General features: G+C 40.7%; 1 protein-coding gene and 1 pseudogene across 3 annotated transcripts in view; both read right to left on the bottom strand.

Annotated features, from left to right (window-relative positions):
* Positions 1 to 19,098, bottom strand: part of FRMD3 (FERM domain containing 3) — a 274,804-nt gene that overhangs the window by 223,340 nt on the left and 32,366 nt on the right. The window contains exon 1 of one of the 3 annotated variants that reach the window (XM_036218188.1): positions 12,568 to 13,141. The exons of 1 other annotated variant lie outside the window; for it this stretch is intronic. In XM_036218188.1, coding sequence (XP_036074081.1) covers positions 12,568 to 12,714 — 147 coding nt within the window. In that variant the 5' untranslated portion in view covers positions 12,715 to 13,141. Of the gene's footprint in view, positions 1 to 12,567; positions 13,142 to 19,098 lie in introns of those variants that run through there. One more of the 3 variants, XM_036218185.1, reaches the window with a different exon arrangement.
* Positions 17,666 to 17,783, bottom strand: LOC118600884 (annotated as a pseudogene).

The raw sequence follows: 19,098 nt of genomic DNA, 5'->3' as shown, positions 1-19,098 counted from the left end.
GCTCAATAAAGGTTTGTTGGATGGATGGACAGACAGAAAAAGAGGTGGGTGAACGGGTGAGTGGAGGAGCGAGTGGGTGGGCTGACAGATGGATGGGTGGGTGAGTGGATGGATGAAAAAATAGGAGGGAACACTTTCTTAATCTTCGATTTTACCTTCAGACTAAAATCTTTTAAAGGATGAAGATCTTGAATCTCAAAATCAATCTCTCTCTCTCTCTCTCTCTCTCTCTCTCTCTCTCTCTCTCTCTCTCTTCTCCATTTCCACTAACATCAGAAAATGTTTCATACTTAACAACTGTTCAATACATTGAGGAAAAAAAGGTTGGCATTTCCCGCTCAGTGAGTAAACTAAAGAAAGACTGGGGGAAAGGATGGAATAAATCTTTAACAATAAATATTGGACAAAGCATTAAAAGCCGCCCTTTCTCTAATGGAGGTACAATTCGGAGATAAATCTAAACCATCTTCCGCTCTGTGGCATATGATTAAAATCTGCTTTGTTCTTCTAATTTGCTGTTCTCAAATTACCACACTGCTGCTGGCGTTGCAAACTCAGACTTCACTGCTGCCCTTGAATTACTGTACAACTTTTTCTTCTCTTTTTTCTTTTAATCAGCACTGAAACAAGCAAATGCCATCCACACCTGGTGGAGAAGCTATGTCTGCAAACCTGGAGACGAAATGTGTTACTCAGGTCCCTCACTCACCCCCACCTCTGTGTCATGATGCCGCTCAGCAGAAATATATCTCCCTTGAGGTTTGGGAACACAAGAGGTGAAGTTATCCTTGACAAGGCTGCAGGTAGTATGAAGTGTTTTTCCTACCCCTCGACTCCAGAGATTTCATGCCTAAGGCTTCAAAACAAAGAGAGCCTGAGGACGTATCCAGTGCCTAACAAAAAAAAAAAAAAATACTTTTTTTCATATTTTTCTATAAGTCCTCTAAGTATCATGGTCTGAGATAACTTTCAGAGTCAGTCTCAAAACTACAGGGTAAATTACCTTAGAATATAGAAAATTCTATTGACATCATTCTTTATCTCTCTTTTTTTAATATGCAATTTCTTGTAAGTTAATTCGAAATTTCAACCTACATGCAATGTCCATACCATGCCAAATATGTATAGGGAAAAGGAAAATATCTTTCAATTATCTAGATAAGTTATACCATAAAATATTCATAAATACATAAGTTGCTTGTAATTTTCATTTGGATATACATTAATCTACAGGTTGATGAAAAAAAGTAGAGAAAAAACTAATAGTGTTTTTTCAATGCCAGTTGTAAGATGTCAATGTTTGCTTTACCCAGAAATGTAGTCAGTATATATGGTTTTTCCCTTGTGCTATTTAAAAAATTGTCAGTGGGAGAGAATTACATCATTGAGACTACCAAGGAAGATTCACAACCAAAATAATGGAAGTATTGAGTACAGTAGGAACAAACGAAAAACTCAAGTCACCATACCCCGTCCTTCGGCAAATCACATAACATCTCTGAATCTCAACTTAATCACCTATTAACATAATATGCACGGATATAAAGAGGCATATGAGTGAAGAGAAAGGATACTGCCAAATGAAGAACCAATAAATACCCAACACCACCATAACACTGTAGACAACACCTACACACAGATATGATCACAAGGACAAGCATTTCAGAACAACGGACAGTAATCCATGTATAAACCAGCCCCAAAAAATAATATCGGCTAGGAACATCGAGGAAGAATTAGTAGCCAACTTATTAATTAGGTTTCTCCTCCTCTTTTAATAAGGCTGATTAGTTATTGATTTTTTAAGACTGCTTAATTTTATTATTAATCCATTAGTAAACGACAATGTATTTGGATTTTCACAGTTTGTGTGTGAGGATCCCCATTCAGTCAATCTTTCCCAGATCGACACTTACTATCAACCACCTTAAAGCAAAAATTATGCTTCTGCGGTGAGAGATAATAAATCAAACCCTGATTTGTTAACGTGCTATTCCCTGCCACAGAATAATCATATTTCAAGCCTTAGCATAATACATAGGTATATTCAGACAAAATTCTATTGTACAACTAAGATCCAGGTCATTACATTACTAATATTAACAATTTTACAGAGCTTGAATTTATTTTAATTAATATCCACAAAAAAAAATGGAATTTAAGTAAAAACTAAATTTGCCATAGAAGATATCTGAGATATAAATATTAAATAAAGGATAAATTATTGTAGCATAAATTGCAAAGCCGCTCCTCACATAACATGTTCACTTTGACTTTATACCATGTTGATAGGATTTTCAAATTATTATCTTTTAATGTTCATGACCCTGTCTCAAAGGGTAACTTCCCTAGAGTGAAAATCCTATGCTTTGTAACTCAAAACCTTAAAGCTCAGAGAGGTTTCTTTTTTTTTTTTTTTCTTTCATTTTTTATTTCAAGCTAGGAAATGAGTTGAGGATTAGGAGCAGGAAAACACTTTTCCACTGATAACTCTGATTTGGCTGCCCTAGTTGCAGAAGAAAATGGGGAAACTCTTGCTCAGGTTAGAGTTGCTCGATGAGTGAAAAATAATCAAATACCCTTGGAAAGAGTGCCAGAGTTCATAACACATTGGTTTGACCTATAAGGATGCCCCAAGAGGAACCACAGACAAAAAAGGAAGACCCACTGTGGTGGTTTCACTTATACCACATTTCTCTACCAGCACTTGCATGAACACTAAGGACTTTCCTATCTCTGTCTTTACATCAGACTGCTGGGCTGATTTTCATTCCTTGTATCCAACAGTCTACTGGAAATTCTCCACTCAGATACCCTACAGGCAACTCATAGTCAACATACCCGAAATGAAACTCACCATCTCCTCCTCCAAACTGCTTCTCCTCTATTCTGTCTTCTCAGGGCTAGATTCGTGGGTGTCTGATCCATGTTTAGAAGGGCCCCACAACTTGGTTTAATAGTCTGCTCTCATGATCCTGAAATTCTTCATAATTTTGATCTCAAGAGGTCGGTCCCACATTTTCATTTTGCATTAGGCCCCAAAAATTACGTGCCCGGTCCTATCTCTCCTGGAGCGACATTACCATTAACGCCTGTCCGAACCACCTAGGACTCGCCCAGGATTCTCCCTTCCTTCATATCCACATCTAATCATGCTGTTTCACGCCAAACGAGGGATCACTTTGCCTGTGATGCCGTTTTCCCCTTCTTCAAAGAGATGACTTCTACTCATCCAGTAACTATTAATCAAGATTAACCCTCAGTAGTGATAAGTACTGCCGCCCGGTCTGATACAGATGCCTCCCTTCGACCCTCTTGATCCTCTACCCGCATATACATTTTGCCCTTGCATCACTAGCTTTTTTCTCTCTGCCCAATGACTGTGAGCCTCTCGACAGTTGATTTTTCTTTCCTTTTTTATCTCTCATTCCCACCTCTGTGCCTGAAATACAGAAAATATTTTTAATAAGACTAATTTTCTTTCAAAGAACTTTACTAATTTACTTATTATTTTTACTAATTTACAAAAAACCATCATTGCTAGATCAATACAAATGTTCTTCACTTTTAGAATGAGCTTCATTTTTTTCTAAAGTGCTCCTCTCAATTCCCTCCTGCACTAAAGCAAATGGCTCCAGAGCTTATGTTACACCTAAAATATATTTTCACTGTCCTCCAGGGTCACTGTCCCTTGTGGTCACTTCTGCTAGTGAGAACAGCTGGGCCCCCCTATGCCTCTAGGAGATTCCAGGCACTGTTGGCTTAGAGACAATGATTTGTTTATGACGAGAAGTTGCCAGAGTCCCTCTGCAATGCCGCCAAGAGTCCAGGATACAAGAAAGCAAGAAGGCCAGACCCTCACTAACGCTGGGCCCCATGTACTCTCACAGACATTCAACACTTCATCAGATTGGCCATCATAGGAAATCCTGTGTGAAAAACAATCTGTTGATTTGGCTGGGGTGGGAGTCAAAAGGAATCATTTCAGTCCTGACAACAGAGTCTATTCAGCACTCAGTCTATTGTGATAGACATACCTCGGTGAATTTCTTTATTCATTCACCCACTCATTCAAACATTCACTGAACATCTACTGAGGAAAATGTGCCAGGTGAGGCATTATCAAAGGAGATAAGGACTTAAATGTCCCCACACTCAAGAAAATTAAGAAAAGTGTTATGAAAAAGATAAATTCCACTGACACCTTACTATTCCAAGTGTGGTCCACAGACTAGCAGCATCGGCATCACCTGGAAGCTTGTTGAAAATGCCGAATGTCAGGGCCCTCTTCAAGACTTCCTGAATCAGAATCTGCATTTTAACAAGAGGATGGAAGAGCCACAGGAATATCAAAAACTGAGAGGCTTTTATACACCCCTTCCAGAGCTGAATACCAACTCCTTTTAGCTTGAATCAAGTTCAAATCTCAGTTGCAAAATCGGCCCTAATGGCTCCTGATCATAATCCTGGTTTTTCCTCATCTCTGGACTCCACATCTGGTTCTCTATTAATAATTCACAGGAAGAACAACTTGAATCCTTCATCACGCAAAGTGGGAACTAAGAGAGGACTGCATTATCTATCCAATGCCTATCACTTACCCATGTGAATCTCAGATCATCCCTGGGACACATTCTGGTATTTCCATCCCCGCAATGTTTTTAAGTTTGCCAAAATTGCCTACTTAGAAGAAGGAGTAATAGCTTAAGAATTAAAATTAATAACAGACCTTATTCAAGTGGCTTACATCAAACACTTAATGCACTATTGCTGTACATTTGCCATAAGCAAAAGAGGGGTCTCAAAGTAAGGCATGGCTTTATCTTAGTACAAGAGTTGAATAAATCATGATTCAGTTAAAGAATAAGTGCAACTGGGAAATGTTTACTACAGCAGAGCCTAGTCCTGTCCTTTTACTGTTCACATTGCCATACACACGTGCACACATACACAGATGTATATGGTTACTACTAAGAATTCCAAATACACATAAACATATTTTCCATGTACATACTAGCTGTTTTTTTTATTTAATTGATATTATTTTAAGCACTTATAATTTGAAATCTTAGAGGTCCAAGATGCATGGGAGTCTTATTTTGTTTTATTTTTTTTCAGGAAGTTCAATAAATTGACATCACCCAAATCAGTAATTCTTAAGCTTCCTGGCCTCGAAACTCCTCTACACTATTGAGAATCTATAGAGCTTTTATTTAGGTTGTATATAGCAATATTTGCTATACATTTTTTAAATTCTCAATTTTAATTCATTCAAAAATAAGCCCACTGCTCATTCACATAATTACGTATTTTATGAAAAACAATTTATTTACAAAATAATAACCAACTTAGTAAGAAAAGTAGCATTGTTTTACATTTTTGTGAATATCTTTAACGTTTGGCTCAATAAAAGACAGCTGGATTCTCACATCTGCTTCTGCAATGTGTTGCAATATCACATATCATGCAGCCTCTGGAAAACTCCACTGTACGCTTGTGAGAGAAAGAGAGTGGAAAAGGCAAACAACATCTAACACGAGTAACAAGATAACTCAATAGAGAAAAACTGTTTTTTCAACAAATGGTTCTAGGACAACCGGATGTCCACAAGAAAAAGAATAAAATTGACCCCTACCTCACACCATATATAAAAGTTAACTCAAAATGGACCAAAGATGGGGACACATTTATTCGGATGATGATGAAAGTGTTCTGGAATTAGATAGTAGTGATGGTTGTACAATCCTGTGAATATACTAATACACACTGAATTGTACACTTTAAAATTGTGAATTTTATGGCATGTGAATTGCATATCAATAAAATAATAAATCAAAGACCTAAATATAAGAGCTAAAATTACAAAACTGTTAGAAGAAAACACAGGCATAAATTTATGATCTTGCATTAGGCAATTTTTGACACCATCAAGAAAGTAAAAAGCCCACAAAATGGGAAAATTATTTACAAATCATCTATTGTATAAGAGGTTTGTATCCAAAATATATAAAGAATTCTTACAACTCAAAAATAAAAAGAAAATCTAATTTTAAAACAGGTAAAGGAACCAAGTAGACAGTTCTCCAAAGAAGATATACAAATGGCCAATAAGCACATGAAAAGATGCTCAACATCATTAGCCATCAAAAAAATGTAAATCAAAGACACAGTTAGAAACCACTTCTTACCAACCAAGATGATTATGATCAAAGAGATAGCTAATAACAAGTGTTGACAAGGATGTAGAGAAATTGAAACCTTTTACATGGCTGGCGGGAATATAAAATGGTACAGGTGCTTAGGAGAACAGTTTTACAGTTCCTCAAAAGATTAAACAAAGAATTTTCATATGACCCAGCAATTTAACTCCTAGGTATATACCCAAGAGAAAGGAAGCATGTGTCCATACAGCAACTTTTATAAGAATGTGCACCGCAACACTATTCATAATAGCCAAAAAGTATAAACAATCCAAATTTTCATCAACTGATAAATAAAATATGATCTACCCATACAATGAAATATTATTCAGTAGTAAAAAGGAAGGAAATACTGATATATGCTACAACATGGATGAACCTTGAAAACATTATGCTAAGTGAAAAAAGCCAGACACAAAAGTTCACATATTGTATGATTCCATTTTTATCAAACATCCACAATAGACGAATCTATAAAGATAGAAAGTAGATTCATGGTTACCTAGGGTTGGGAAATTTAGGAGGAAATGGGACTATGACTGCTAAAGAGCTCAGAGTTTCTTTTGGGGATGATGAAAATGTTCTAAAAATTTATTGTGGTGATAGTTACACAATTATGTGAATATATTAAAATTGCTTTAATAGGATAGATTTTATGGTGTGTGAATTGTATCTCGATAAAACTTACCTAAAAAGATAAACAACATCTCAGTATTTTGATAATGGTTTGAAAGTCTTAGATCCTGAAATGATCTCAGGGACTTCCAGGGGCCCCTGGTCCACACTTTGAGGACCACTCACCCAGATAAAACATCTACAGCAGATGTGTGGGTTATCTTCCTAGCAGCAATTTTCCCCTTCCTACTTCCTACTTCCGAAGAAAGCCCTGATTTTTAAGTATTGACTCCTCCCCTCCACAGACCACCACCAAGAAAGAAGCTGATTCTACCCTGAGCCCCAGGGTCAAGTTCTGGTCATCTTAAGATAAATTAGCAGATTCCCTTCCACTTATTTCAGTCACTGGTTCAGAGGTGAGCATGTGATCTAGGAGGTCTGAACAAATGACTGTAAGATTTTTGCTTGGAGTGCTGAGTTAGAAGTAGTTTCTCCCTTCCTCTGGAGGGTATCCTATAAAAATGTGAGAACTGGAACTACTATAGTCTTTTTATTCCCAATAAAGCCATCACAAAAGGTGGGACAGTCCTTGAATTAAGTCCTTAACTCAAGAATTCTGGATATAAGAGCAAGGAAATGTGCTTAATGTTAAAGCCAGTTTGAATTAGAATTTGCTGTACCAAGTTAAAAGAACCCAGCAGATAGAGTGTCCAAATGACACTATATCTAACTGTCGAACAGTATTTCATTCTCCCCGCAGTCAATACACTTTGCCTTTGCTCTGAGGACATCAAGAGATAAGATCTTAGCAGACCATTGAAATAGCATTACTTTTTTCTCAGAATATACTTAATACAAAGAGCTGGCCCGTGTGAAAACGTCAGTGCTGGGCCAGAGTATTTAACACACTGTCTCCTCCTTCTATTATTCCTTTTGTGTCTGATTTTCAGGAGACTCTAAATGGCATTCTAGATGAGTTTGATAGAGAAAGCATTGGGTTGTCTTTACTGGCTGTTACTAAATCTAGCTAGGATTTCACCAGCAGGATCATCATGGGGCCTGATATTTAGCACATATGTATATGTGACCATCCATTTTCTGTTCCAACAGATAAGAAATTCAGGGAGCAGTACACTATTCCCTTTTTTAAAATTAAATTGATTAGACAAGTACTCTACATTTGGGTGATGTTTTAATAGTTACATGCTTTTACATACATCATTTCAACAACCCAGTGGAAAATGGCAACTGAGGAATTATTATTATGCACATTTTACAGATGAAACTACAAGAGGCCCAGTGACTTGCTTAAGGTCTTGCACAATCAGAAAGTGATGGAGTTTGGGCTTAAAGACATTAGATTCTAAGTCAAAGCCTTCCCACTTAGGATTACCTCTAAGATGTCTGCATGTGATATTAAGATAACTGTCAATATTTTTTCAGTTCTTACCATGGGCCCAGTACTAAGCCAAGCACTTGATATATATTCTGTACTGAATCCTTACAGTGAGCCCATGAGGTCTGTGCCATTACTATATCCACTTTACAGATGAGGAAACTGAGATCCAGACAGGTAAAGTGACTTGCCCAAAGTCACCTGGCTAATCAATGGCAGAGCCGGGGTTCCAACCCAATTAAGTACCTCTCCAAAACACAAGGTCTCAACCACTTGGCCATACTGCCACTTCAGCAAGCGTAAGAGATGCCTGCTCTACACAAGACGGCTGGTAACTGCCCAGAACCCACCAGTTCAGTAAGGACAGAACTCATATTTAACAACACAAACTACAAAGGATTATCCAACAATTTTTCTTATTCTGGAATGTGTTCATATGAAGATTACCTAAAGTAAGCCAGAATTTAGATAACATCTTATTAAATTCTCCTGGCAATGTTATTGTAACAGTAATTGCAACTCAATTTGACCATTCTGAAAGACATTACTGCTTGCTTAGCCAACAGCTTTTCCCTGCCTCCCACCACAGACACACACACCCCCCTCCATTTCTTCCATAATGGCAAAGCCCAGCTCCCATTGTAGAGAATGAAGATACCGGATGCACATGTTCCTAGACTCTTCTACAGCAGGGCCATGAGTGTATGACCCTGGCCTGGCCAGTGGGATCTGGTGAGAAGAATCATGGGGCCTGTAGAAAAGGTCTTCCTCCATGATAAAAAGAAATGCATGAGGAAATACCATCTTTTATATGGTAGATGTGGTAGTGCCTGACCGACATCCAGAATTACTGCACCCATCTTATAATCATGATGACATAGTGACATAGTTGACATGGAGGATATCCAAGTAGAAAAACAGAAAGCACCTGGTCATGCAGAGCTGCTGAACAACTCTGAAGCTGCTCTACCTCTGGACTTCTCGTTAGGCAAGATCATAAGTGCCTTGTAATTTAAGCCACTTTAGCCTGGCTACTGTCTTATTTGTAGCCAAAAGTATCTTAACTCTCAAGTTTCAAGAGGCAATGAATGCTACAGAGAATAAAGAGCTCCGGATTCTGAGTTCTAATCTATTTAATTGCAAGGTGACCCAAATTGCTTAATCTCTCTGAACCTCATTTTCTATAAGACTGAGATAACACTCAATAACACAATAACATGAATAAAACAAAGATAAGGCAGGTTATGAATATTACATGAGATCAGGTATACGCAACCACTGTGTCCACAGCAATGTTTTACTCAAATGTAATTCATCTAGGTACTAATTAAACTGTAGACTTTTTAAACTGAAGCCATCAACCTAACCCAGCTCTCCTATTTTACAAAAGAAGAAACATCAACTCCAAATATCAAATGACTCAATGTCACAAAGCTGGTTAATAATATAACTAAATCACACATCTTCTGATTCTGAATCCATTATTGTCATGCTATCCTCATGCTGATAGGTAATGAGCTAAATATTGGGTATTCATCATTAAGCATTTATTGAACACATACTACATGCCAGGTGCTATTCTAGGTATTGGGAACTCCTTGATGAACTAACAAAATTTCTTACCCTCATGGATTTAACAGTCTAGAAAGAAAATGACCCAATCTATCTATCTATATATCTATATATAGATATATATACACACACATACATACATACACACACACACATATATGTATGTGTATATATATTTATATATATATACGTATAAAATTTATTGAGTGACTACTATGTGCTAAGTGCTATCAGGATGCTGAGACAGGCCATTAAGTTGTTTGCTTAAAAGTTTTCTTCACCAAAACAATGCCAAAATTATATAATTTGTAAATATATATATAATTTGTAAATATATATATAAATATATATATATTTAAAGCTGTTGTTTATCAAAAAAAATCCATAACCCACATTTTTGCAGGAGTTGTATGTGACTGTTTAACAGTTCATACACTCGCTTACCTCTGTGATTCCCTAGAACTGAGGAAGAAGGGAAGGAAGGGAGGGAGGGAAGGAGGCAGGGAGGGAGGCAGGGAGGAAGGAAGGAAGGGAGGGAGGGAGGGAGGGAGGAAGAGGAGAGAGGGAGGGCGGGCGGCCAAGAAGGATCGCAGGTAGGCAGGCAGGCTGGCTGGCTTCTGCAGGGTATGTACTAGCAACTACAAAAGGTTCTTTCTTAAAAAAGAAAAAAAAAGAAAAAAAAATTCTCACTCTAAACAAATAGCAAGTTTGTTTGTTTGGTTTTTTGTGTTTTGTTGTGTTTTGTTTTATGACCTTACACTCAGAAGTACAATTTCAGTTCCTGGGTTTGAAATACTCTAGAAAAGTATAAGGTCCAAGATTATCAAAATAAAATCTTTTAATTCATTTTAATTGGTTAAATGATAATCACCATTTAGGGACAGAAGGAGCAGAAAAAGGTATGCCACAAAATTAAACAATGGATTTTTTATTTTTTAAGCAATGTGGAAATCAACATTTTGGAACATAGCATTTTAACCTCTGGCATCAGCTGGGCTATACAAAGTAACTTTCCAAACTGTTATTAGATTGGCTACAATTTATTGTTTCCCAGAACACCAGTCAACAAATACATTTCCTTTGAGGACAACTTATTTGTTCTAAGGAAAACAGGAACCAGGGAAAAACCGGCAGTGTCAACTTCAAGTGGGACAGAACAGGGCAGACAGAGAGCTAAGAGTGCAAAGGAGAACTCAACGGCCCCACTCCCTGCTGCTGGCCTCTCCATCATCTACATATTCAATTTAAAGGACTTATGCATCCACTTTAGGACGGAAAGCCAAAGTGCACAACTCTCTCTGGATCACAAGACAGTACATACCAAACGTTTCCATGCAACTCTGGCAGCAGAAAAACTGCCTATCCTGCTAATCCTTTTATTAGTAAGTTTAGCAGCAGTACTTAGCTTAGAATGATATTCACAATTCTCCAGAAAATTCTGTGAGAACCTGCTTTCCACGGGGCACCACATTGTTGCCTTGAAACTTGTCCAACTGTCAACTTACAGATTAGTTGCCACCCTCCAGGTGTCACATGCTCCCACCAGAAAAACATAGGGGAAATGGGGAAGAACTTTTATTCATTCATTCATCCTTGGTTAGCACAGCCCAGAAATGGATTCCTGCAGCTGGGAGTCGCTGACCTCATTCACCTCTCACCAGAAGGGTGTAGGGTGCCATATTTCCTGAAGCTCAGTCCTAGAGCTTCATTCAGGACTGGGGGTGGTGAGAAGAGGAAATCTCAGAGATAATTAAATAGATTTGAAAGAAGCCAATAGTACTGAGCCCTGATACGACCTTTCCAAATCATGTATGCTGGGTGGGTCATGGGAGAGAACACACGCCTGACTACATATACACGCACCAAAAGTACACACACACACACACACACACACACACACACACACACTTGCAGCTCACATTCATTAGCTCTCCTGCAAGTCCAAAGGCACTTAACCACCCGAGGATTGGGCTACTGGCAAAGCTGTCTTTGCCCAAACAACTCTCACCTTCCCCAACTTGAGCAACAGCCAATGTCTACCAAACTTCCAAGGGGCGCCTCCCCTTCCCCCCCCACACACACCCCCTGCCCCGCCCCAGGTCCTGCAGGCTTCCCTGAACCCTGAGCTCAGTACAGCTCTGCTGGCCTCATAGCCCTTTTCTTTTCTCTGAAACACTAAGATTTCACACGATTCTTTTCAAGATAGCTCCAGTTCCCGGCAGCGCACACCCCATCTCTCAAGGCTGGAGCCTGGGGCTGCCTAGCCTCTCTCCCTCCTGGTAAACTTCGACGCCTGCCCCCGAGGAGTAGTAAAGGCCAAGGGCAGGAGGCCGGCAGGGAGCCGGTCCCTGGGTCTGATCGCACGTTTGGAGCCTGGGTGCCAGAAAGAAAAATGAGTGAACCCGGGCTAGTGCATTCCTTCTCCACGTGGAGGAAAGGAGGAAAGACTGGGCAACCTGCAGGTGCCCCTCTCGGTTCTTGGAGCTCCCGTTTCCTGACGGGATAAGGGACAGAAGGGTTAGAGTACACCTAGATGCAACTGTCAGGTACCCCAGCCTGTGTGCTGCGTGACGTGAGCACAGCATGCATGCCAGAAGGGGCCCGGGCACCTACCGTGGACAGTGCCCCCATCCCCGGGTAAGACTCCCAGCCACAGAAGGCGGAAGAAGCGAAATCTGGCTTTCTAGCAGGTTCCGCGCCTCTGACGGCTCACGCCCACCCACGGAGGCCCCCAGCCCTGCGTCCTGCACACTCCCCACTTCCCTCGCCCTGTGCAGCCCGCACCTGAATGTGGCAGGAGATCTCCGAGTCGTCCAGCAGCCGGATGGTGCATTTCATCTCTTGGCTGAGCGATTTGATGCTGGAGCTCCGAAAGTGGATCATTTTCATAGTCCTCCTGCCTCTCGGCACACAGCGGCAGAAGGCGAACATGCACCGCGGCCCCGGGGAGCGAACGCGAGGCTTGGGGCCGGCGCGGCGCTCGCCCGCGTGGACACACACACTCGTGCACTGCCGTCCCAGACACCCGGGCACGACTCAGCCCCGGGACAGCAGCGGCGACGGGCGCCTGCGGCCACACATGCCCCGCAGCCGAAGCGCGGAGGGCGGGTCCCTCCTTCTCCCCCTCCCCCTCCGCTCCAGAGCCTCCGCCTCGCGGGCTCCTTTCTCCGCCTCCGCCAGTAGCGCGCGCTCCTGCACCTCCCTCCGCCTGGGCTCACTTGCAGAGGGTGCCCAGAGCCCGTGACCTCGGCGGGTGCACGAGGCACTTACTCCCACGCGCGCAGAACCGCAAGAGGAGAAGGCAGAGGAATGGCTGGTACTCGTGGCCGGGGTACCCCGACAGTGGCCTGCTCTGTCGCCACCACCGCCCGCCACTGCGTCAGGCTGGGCCCGGCTGCCTCCTCCCGCTCCAGCCGTGATCACTTGCGCTCCCGGTAGCGCTCGTCCCTGCCCTGGCTCCCCCACGCGCCCAACGGCGCCCAGCTATGCTCTGCCTGGGACCTGGCTGCCTGCCCGCCAAGGGATGGAGGGCGATCCTGACCTACACCCGCAGGGAGGATTCCACCACGGGAGAGGATTGATAGACCAAAGGCGAACCGACCCTCCCACCCACCCCCACCCCCTCACCCCCGCTCCCCGAGAGTGGCATGAAGCGCTTGCACAGCTATCACCAGGAATACGGCTAATACTTACTATCTCTGGTACTCGTGGAGATATTTTTAAGCCTTTATTTAATATGAACTGGAGACAGTCTCCCCTAAGACATTCAGAACCTTCCTTAAGCAATTTCTCTTTGGTGTCTCCTAACATCTCAGTATGATCTTCAGTAGCAATATCTTAAACCCAAGCAAGGTGATCCCTATGCTGCCCCTATTCCTTTAGGGGCCTTTCACCTGCTCCACAGTTGCCCAGAAATAGACAATTGTCCAGGGTCTTTTTAGACCAATCTCTGGGTACTGGGGATCCCGGAATTCCCTGCCCACCTCCAGGGCATTAGAGCCAGGGGATATCCTGTGCCCACCTTCCCCAGTGGCCCAGGTCCCATATGGTGTGCCCACAGGCCCAAGGGGTAGCCGCAGAGGCAGGTGGATAGAGGTTAGATGTGGAGACCGGAAGTGGGAAGAGAAAGAGGGCCTCTCATCCTGCTTTCCTTTCCTCAGATAAACAGGTCGTTATTAAGAAGTATTTATTAGAGAACTTGTTGCTCAGGTGTCAGCTCTTGCTGCAGCTACACAGAACTGCCTGGTCCAAAGGCTGGCTCTGCCCTGGAGCTGGGGAAGAAGTTTCCCATATATTCCACCTAATTTTGGTATGTTCTGATGGGCCATGCATGTTCTACAATACGCTGCGCGGTGGTGTTAGCCTAGGCTTGGTGGAGGCTGCACTGCAATTGGACTCCCCTCTGCCTGCTCTGGCTTCCTGCCTTGTTAATCACTAATACCTTGAAGGCCAAACAGTCTCAGCATCTGCTTCTGGAGACTTCAAATTGTGACAATTTGTCAAAACAGAAAGATAGAGTATACTTTATTTAACAGTTCATTATTGCTTTTAAATATTCAGGTAATAGTACATGGGCCTCCATGTGTGCTTTTGCTCTGAGCCAGCAAATGTTATGGCAGGGCCTAAAAGGAAGATCAGTATGGAGGGTCTGGGAAGATGTGGATTTGATTCTTGGCCTACCTACTAGCCAACCAACCCTGGAGATCCTGGGAAAGTCTCTTTCTTTTTCTCAGCTTCAAAGGCGAGCACATCTGTGTTTGTCCTACCCATCTCACAGGTAGCTGAGAAGCTGGGATGAGACAAGACCAGGGGAGGACAGGTTACAGTCTGTAACCTGTAAATCCCCATATGCACAGATGAGGTGGCAGTAATGAGACTGTCCCATCCCAGTTCGAAAACTGCAACTGAGGTTGAATCACCTCCCACAACCCAAAAGAGCAGAACTAAGAGTCTAGAGATCAAAAAAAAGTCTCCACCCAACATAGTCCAAGCTTTTCTTTCAAGGCTACCTATTTGTCCATCCTTATTATAGTGACCTCTCAGTTCCAAAAGAGTCATGCTCAATACCCCAAAATTGTTATCTGAAATTTTAAGCAGAATGGGACTACCAAGAATGGTAGGAAAAAGTTAGAACAAAGATCACCTAACGTGGGATTGCAAGCAACAGCATTTTGAGGAAATGAGAAGAATCTGGAATTGGTTATCTGCCCCAGTTTGAAATGAAAACTGAGCTTCATCTAGTATAAAGATATGGATTCTGGAACCCCTTGACACATGAATAAACAGCTAGGTAAATTATCACATATGGTAACCTGGTTGGAAGTTCCCATTGAAGACAAGGCTTTGGGAAACCAAATGGCCACAGTCGAAAGAAAGAAAGAAAGAAAGAAAGAAAGAAAGAGAGAGAGAGAGAGAGAGAGAGAGAAAGAAAGAAAAGAGAGAGAGAAAGAGAGAAAGAAAGAAAGAAAGAAAGAAAGAAAGAAAGAAAGAAAGAAAGAAAGAAAGAAAGAAAGAGAAAATCATGAACAACAAGAGGAATTCAAAGAATGAACTAATGAACTCGAGAAATGAATTTAAAACTGGACCACTAACAGAAAGATCAATAACACATTCAGAGTCCTAAATTCTCAGCTCAAGACTTAAAAATCTGTATTTCGATAATAGAGCTAAAAGAATTTTTTATGAATCAAACTGCAAGGCTGAAAACCGTACTCAAAATATTGTCAACAAGCTGCCAAATTACAAAGTCAATGGAATTATCAGCCTCACCAGATTTCATGTATGAGAAAGAGTTATCATCAGGAAAGAGTAGGAATCTGGGAATAGAAATGGGTCCATAAAGTAAGATTTGGAAAATTTCTAGTAACTTAATGCCCCAAGCTCCAAAGACCCTCTTGGCAGTAGAAGCAAAGACTCTTCCTTCATATAATGAAGCTGCTTCTGCCCTGTTTGAAGACCCTATTCTGACCTCACGTGAAGCAGTTACCTGGAAAAGGAAGCCCATCCCCTCCCTACCCCTCACTCACCACCTCTGACTGCTTTTACTCTTAATACATCAATCAGTTCCAGATACAGACTGGGAGGCCAATTTCAAAGTCAACCCCAGGAGGAGAAAGAATTCCAAGGTTCTACTAATTTAAATTGAAGAGTACATGTGTGAATAAAGCTAAATTTGTCCAATTTAATGCACTTTCCAGTGACTCTGGTTTCAGTGTACTATCTAAATTAATTGCAGGCAAGACTCAGCTAAATGAACATGAGGAGGAGGAAACCCCCTGGGATTTGTACAGGAAAGAATCCAAAGAATCAAAAAGAAAGAAATATTGAAGCGGATTTTCACATACAGCCAGCTCACCTCTCTTGTAACCCTGTTTCCTGAGGCCTCCACCAAGTCTTTCAGAAAATCATTGGTAAAGGAATACTGCCATCTTTGAAAAGTACCACAGTGGTCGCTCCCTGTGACCAGGGATGCTGTGAAAGACATTGCAGTTAAAAAGAGCTCCCTGATTTAAATGAGGACGATGGATTAGCAGAGGACAAATAGTGGTACTTGACCTTCAGTGCCAAGCAGGGCGTGGAGACAGTCATAAATAGTGGGGCCCAAGTAGACTTTAGAGTGATGTGACCCACAGGGAATTTGCTGATCACTGAACATCCAAGTAGGGTCCAATTGGATCTATAGGATGACAAAATTTCTAAGTCTGGTAAAAAAAAAAAAAAAAAAAGCCTGACTAAAAACCTCCCTAAGAAAATTCCCTAATCAGAACCTGTCCCTACAACCAGAGGAATTTGAGTAAAGGAAAAATGGATCCACCTAAGAAGTGAGAACATTGGCCACAGCAGTGAAGAACTGGCGAGGTCCAGTTCTTAATAAAAAAGTGGCAGTAGAAAAGATTGCAGTGTGTCATATTCAGGGGTAGCTGCTGCTTCTTACCAAAAAAACTTCCCAACCCACGGGTCACAGCACCTTGGTGAGCCACAAATGGAAAACAAGTGGCCTGGCTACAAGACCGATGGCTCTAAATGTTTGCATATTGATAAAATCTTAAGCATTTTGACAGGCATTAAAAATTGATAATTAAAAAAAGAAATATGTAGGCATAAATACAAAAAATATATATATGCAAGGTATATCTGAGGGAAACTACAAAACTCTGATGAAAGAAGTCTAAGAAGACCTAAATAAATGGAGAGATCCATGTTTGTGAATAGAATAATTCAACATTGGTAAGCTGTCAGTTCTCAACTTTATCTACAGATTCAACGTGATTGAAAGCATAATCTCAGCAAGTTATTTTGTGAATATTGACAAACTTTTCCTAGTTTGCATGGCAAAGCAAAGGCCCAAACTAGCCAACACAATACTAAAGAACAACAACTCAGAGGACTAACACTATTTGATTTTGAGACTTAATATGAAGCTACAGTGATCAAGACAGTATGGTACTGAAAATAGAAAAATACATCAATGGAAAAGAATAGAAAGCCCAGAAATAGACCCACATAAATAGAGTCGACTGATCTTTGACAATGAAGCAAAGTCAATCTATTGAAGAAATTCAACTATTCTTTTTTGTGCTGGAACAACTAGATATCCACATGCAAAAAAAAAAAAAATTAATCTAGACACAGAAGACCTTACACTTTTCATAAAAAGTAACTCAAAATGGATTATAAACCTGAATGTAAAATACAAAACTATAAAACTTCTAGAAGGTAACACAGGAGAAAATCTAGGTTTGCTGATAACTTTTTATTTTTATTTATTTATTTGCTTGTTTGTTTATTTATTTATTTTTAGATGAGACAACCCTTGGTTGACCTGACAAATTGCAAGGACTTGTCTGTCAGTTTACAATCCCTTAATTTTTTTTATTTTTTATGCCTACAGCACCTGGTCTTCCTAGGTGGTCTCCCACCCAAGCACTAACTAGGTCCGACCCTGCTAACTTCCGAGATCAGATAGGATCCGGCTTGTTCAGGGTGGCATGGCCATTAACTGCTGATGACATTTTAGATACAACACCAAAACCACACACAATAAGTTGGACTTCGTCAAATTAAGTTTCTGCTCTGAAAGACACTGTTAAGAGAATAAGAAGACAAGCCACAGACTGAAAGAAAATATGTGCAAAACACATATTAGACAAAGGACCTGTATCTAAAATATACAAATAACTTTTAAAACTCAAAATAACAAAACAAATTTCACCAAAGGAGATATGCAGATGGCAAATAAGCATATGAAACGATTCTCAACTTGGATTTCATTAGAGAACTTCAAAATTAACTATATCGAGATATTACTCCACACCTGTTAGATAGCTAAAATCCAGAACACACAAAACACGATATGCTGGTGACAATGTAGAAAAACAGAAACTCTCATTCACTGCTCACGGGAATATAAACATGGGACGGTCGCTTTGGAGGATAGTTTGGTAGCTTCTTACAAAGTTAAACATAGGATTACCATACAATGCAGCAATTGTGCTTCGAGGTATTAACCCATATAAGATGAAAACTAAATTCACACAAAACCCTGCACACAAATGTTTATAGCAGCTTCATTCATAATTTCCAAAAACTGGAAACATCCAAGATGTTTTTCAATAAATGAATGGATAAACAAACTGAGGTACATTCAGACAGTGGACATTACTCAGCAATAAAAACAAATGAGCTATCAAGCCACGAAAAGACATGAGGGAAATTTAAATGCATAGTACCAAGTTACAGAAGCCAGTCTGAAAAGGATACATGCCATACAATTCCAACTATATAACATCTGGAAAAGGCAAAGATGATAAGGGAAACTTGGGGTGGGCAGAGAGAGGTAGAACACAGAGCAACTATTGGTACTTTCTGCACGATTTTTCTGTAAACATAAAAATGCTCAGAAGAAAATAAGTGTATTTAAAAATTAAGCAAGCTCCATCACGTGAGGACACAGCAAGAAGGCAGCCACATGCAAGCCAGGAAGAGAAGTCACCCACAATCAAATTGGCCAGCCTGTGAGAAAAGAAATTTCTGCTGTTTAAGCCAAAAAAAAAAAAAAATTGATCATTGAAAATATTTTGAACACTACATATATGGCTCCCTCTATGAAATTCCAGCATTCATTTAATATCATTTGGGGGCATATAATTCCACGCATCACTGACTTGCCACCAGAGAGCTCTCACCAGTGCCGATACCACATAGCATCTGTCTGTGCCTTTGAACCATAGCAATTCATCCGATGGTTAATTTAACTGCAGTTTGGTTTTTGTCAGTGAGAGGCTTTGTATTACAGATGAATTTAAAACATTTCGT

This window comes from Rousettus aegyptiacus, unplaced genomic scaffold (genome assembly GCF_014176215.1).
Source record: "Rousettus aegyptiacus isolate mRouAeg1 unplaced genomic scaffold, mRouAeg1.p scaffold_m13_p_3, whole genome shotgun sequence".
Taxonomy (NCBI): Eukaryota; Metazoa; Chordata; class Mammalia; order Chiroptera; family Pteropodidae; genus Rousettus; species Rousettus aegyptiacus.
Note: the sequence above shows the minus strand (reverse complement) of the source record. Positions and strands in the feature narration are given on the sequence as shown.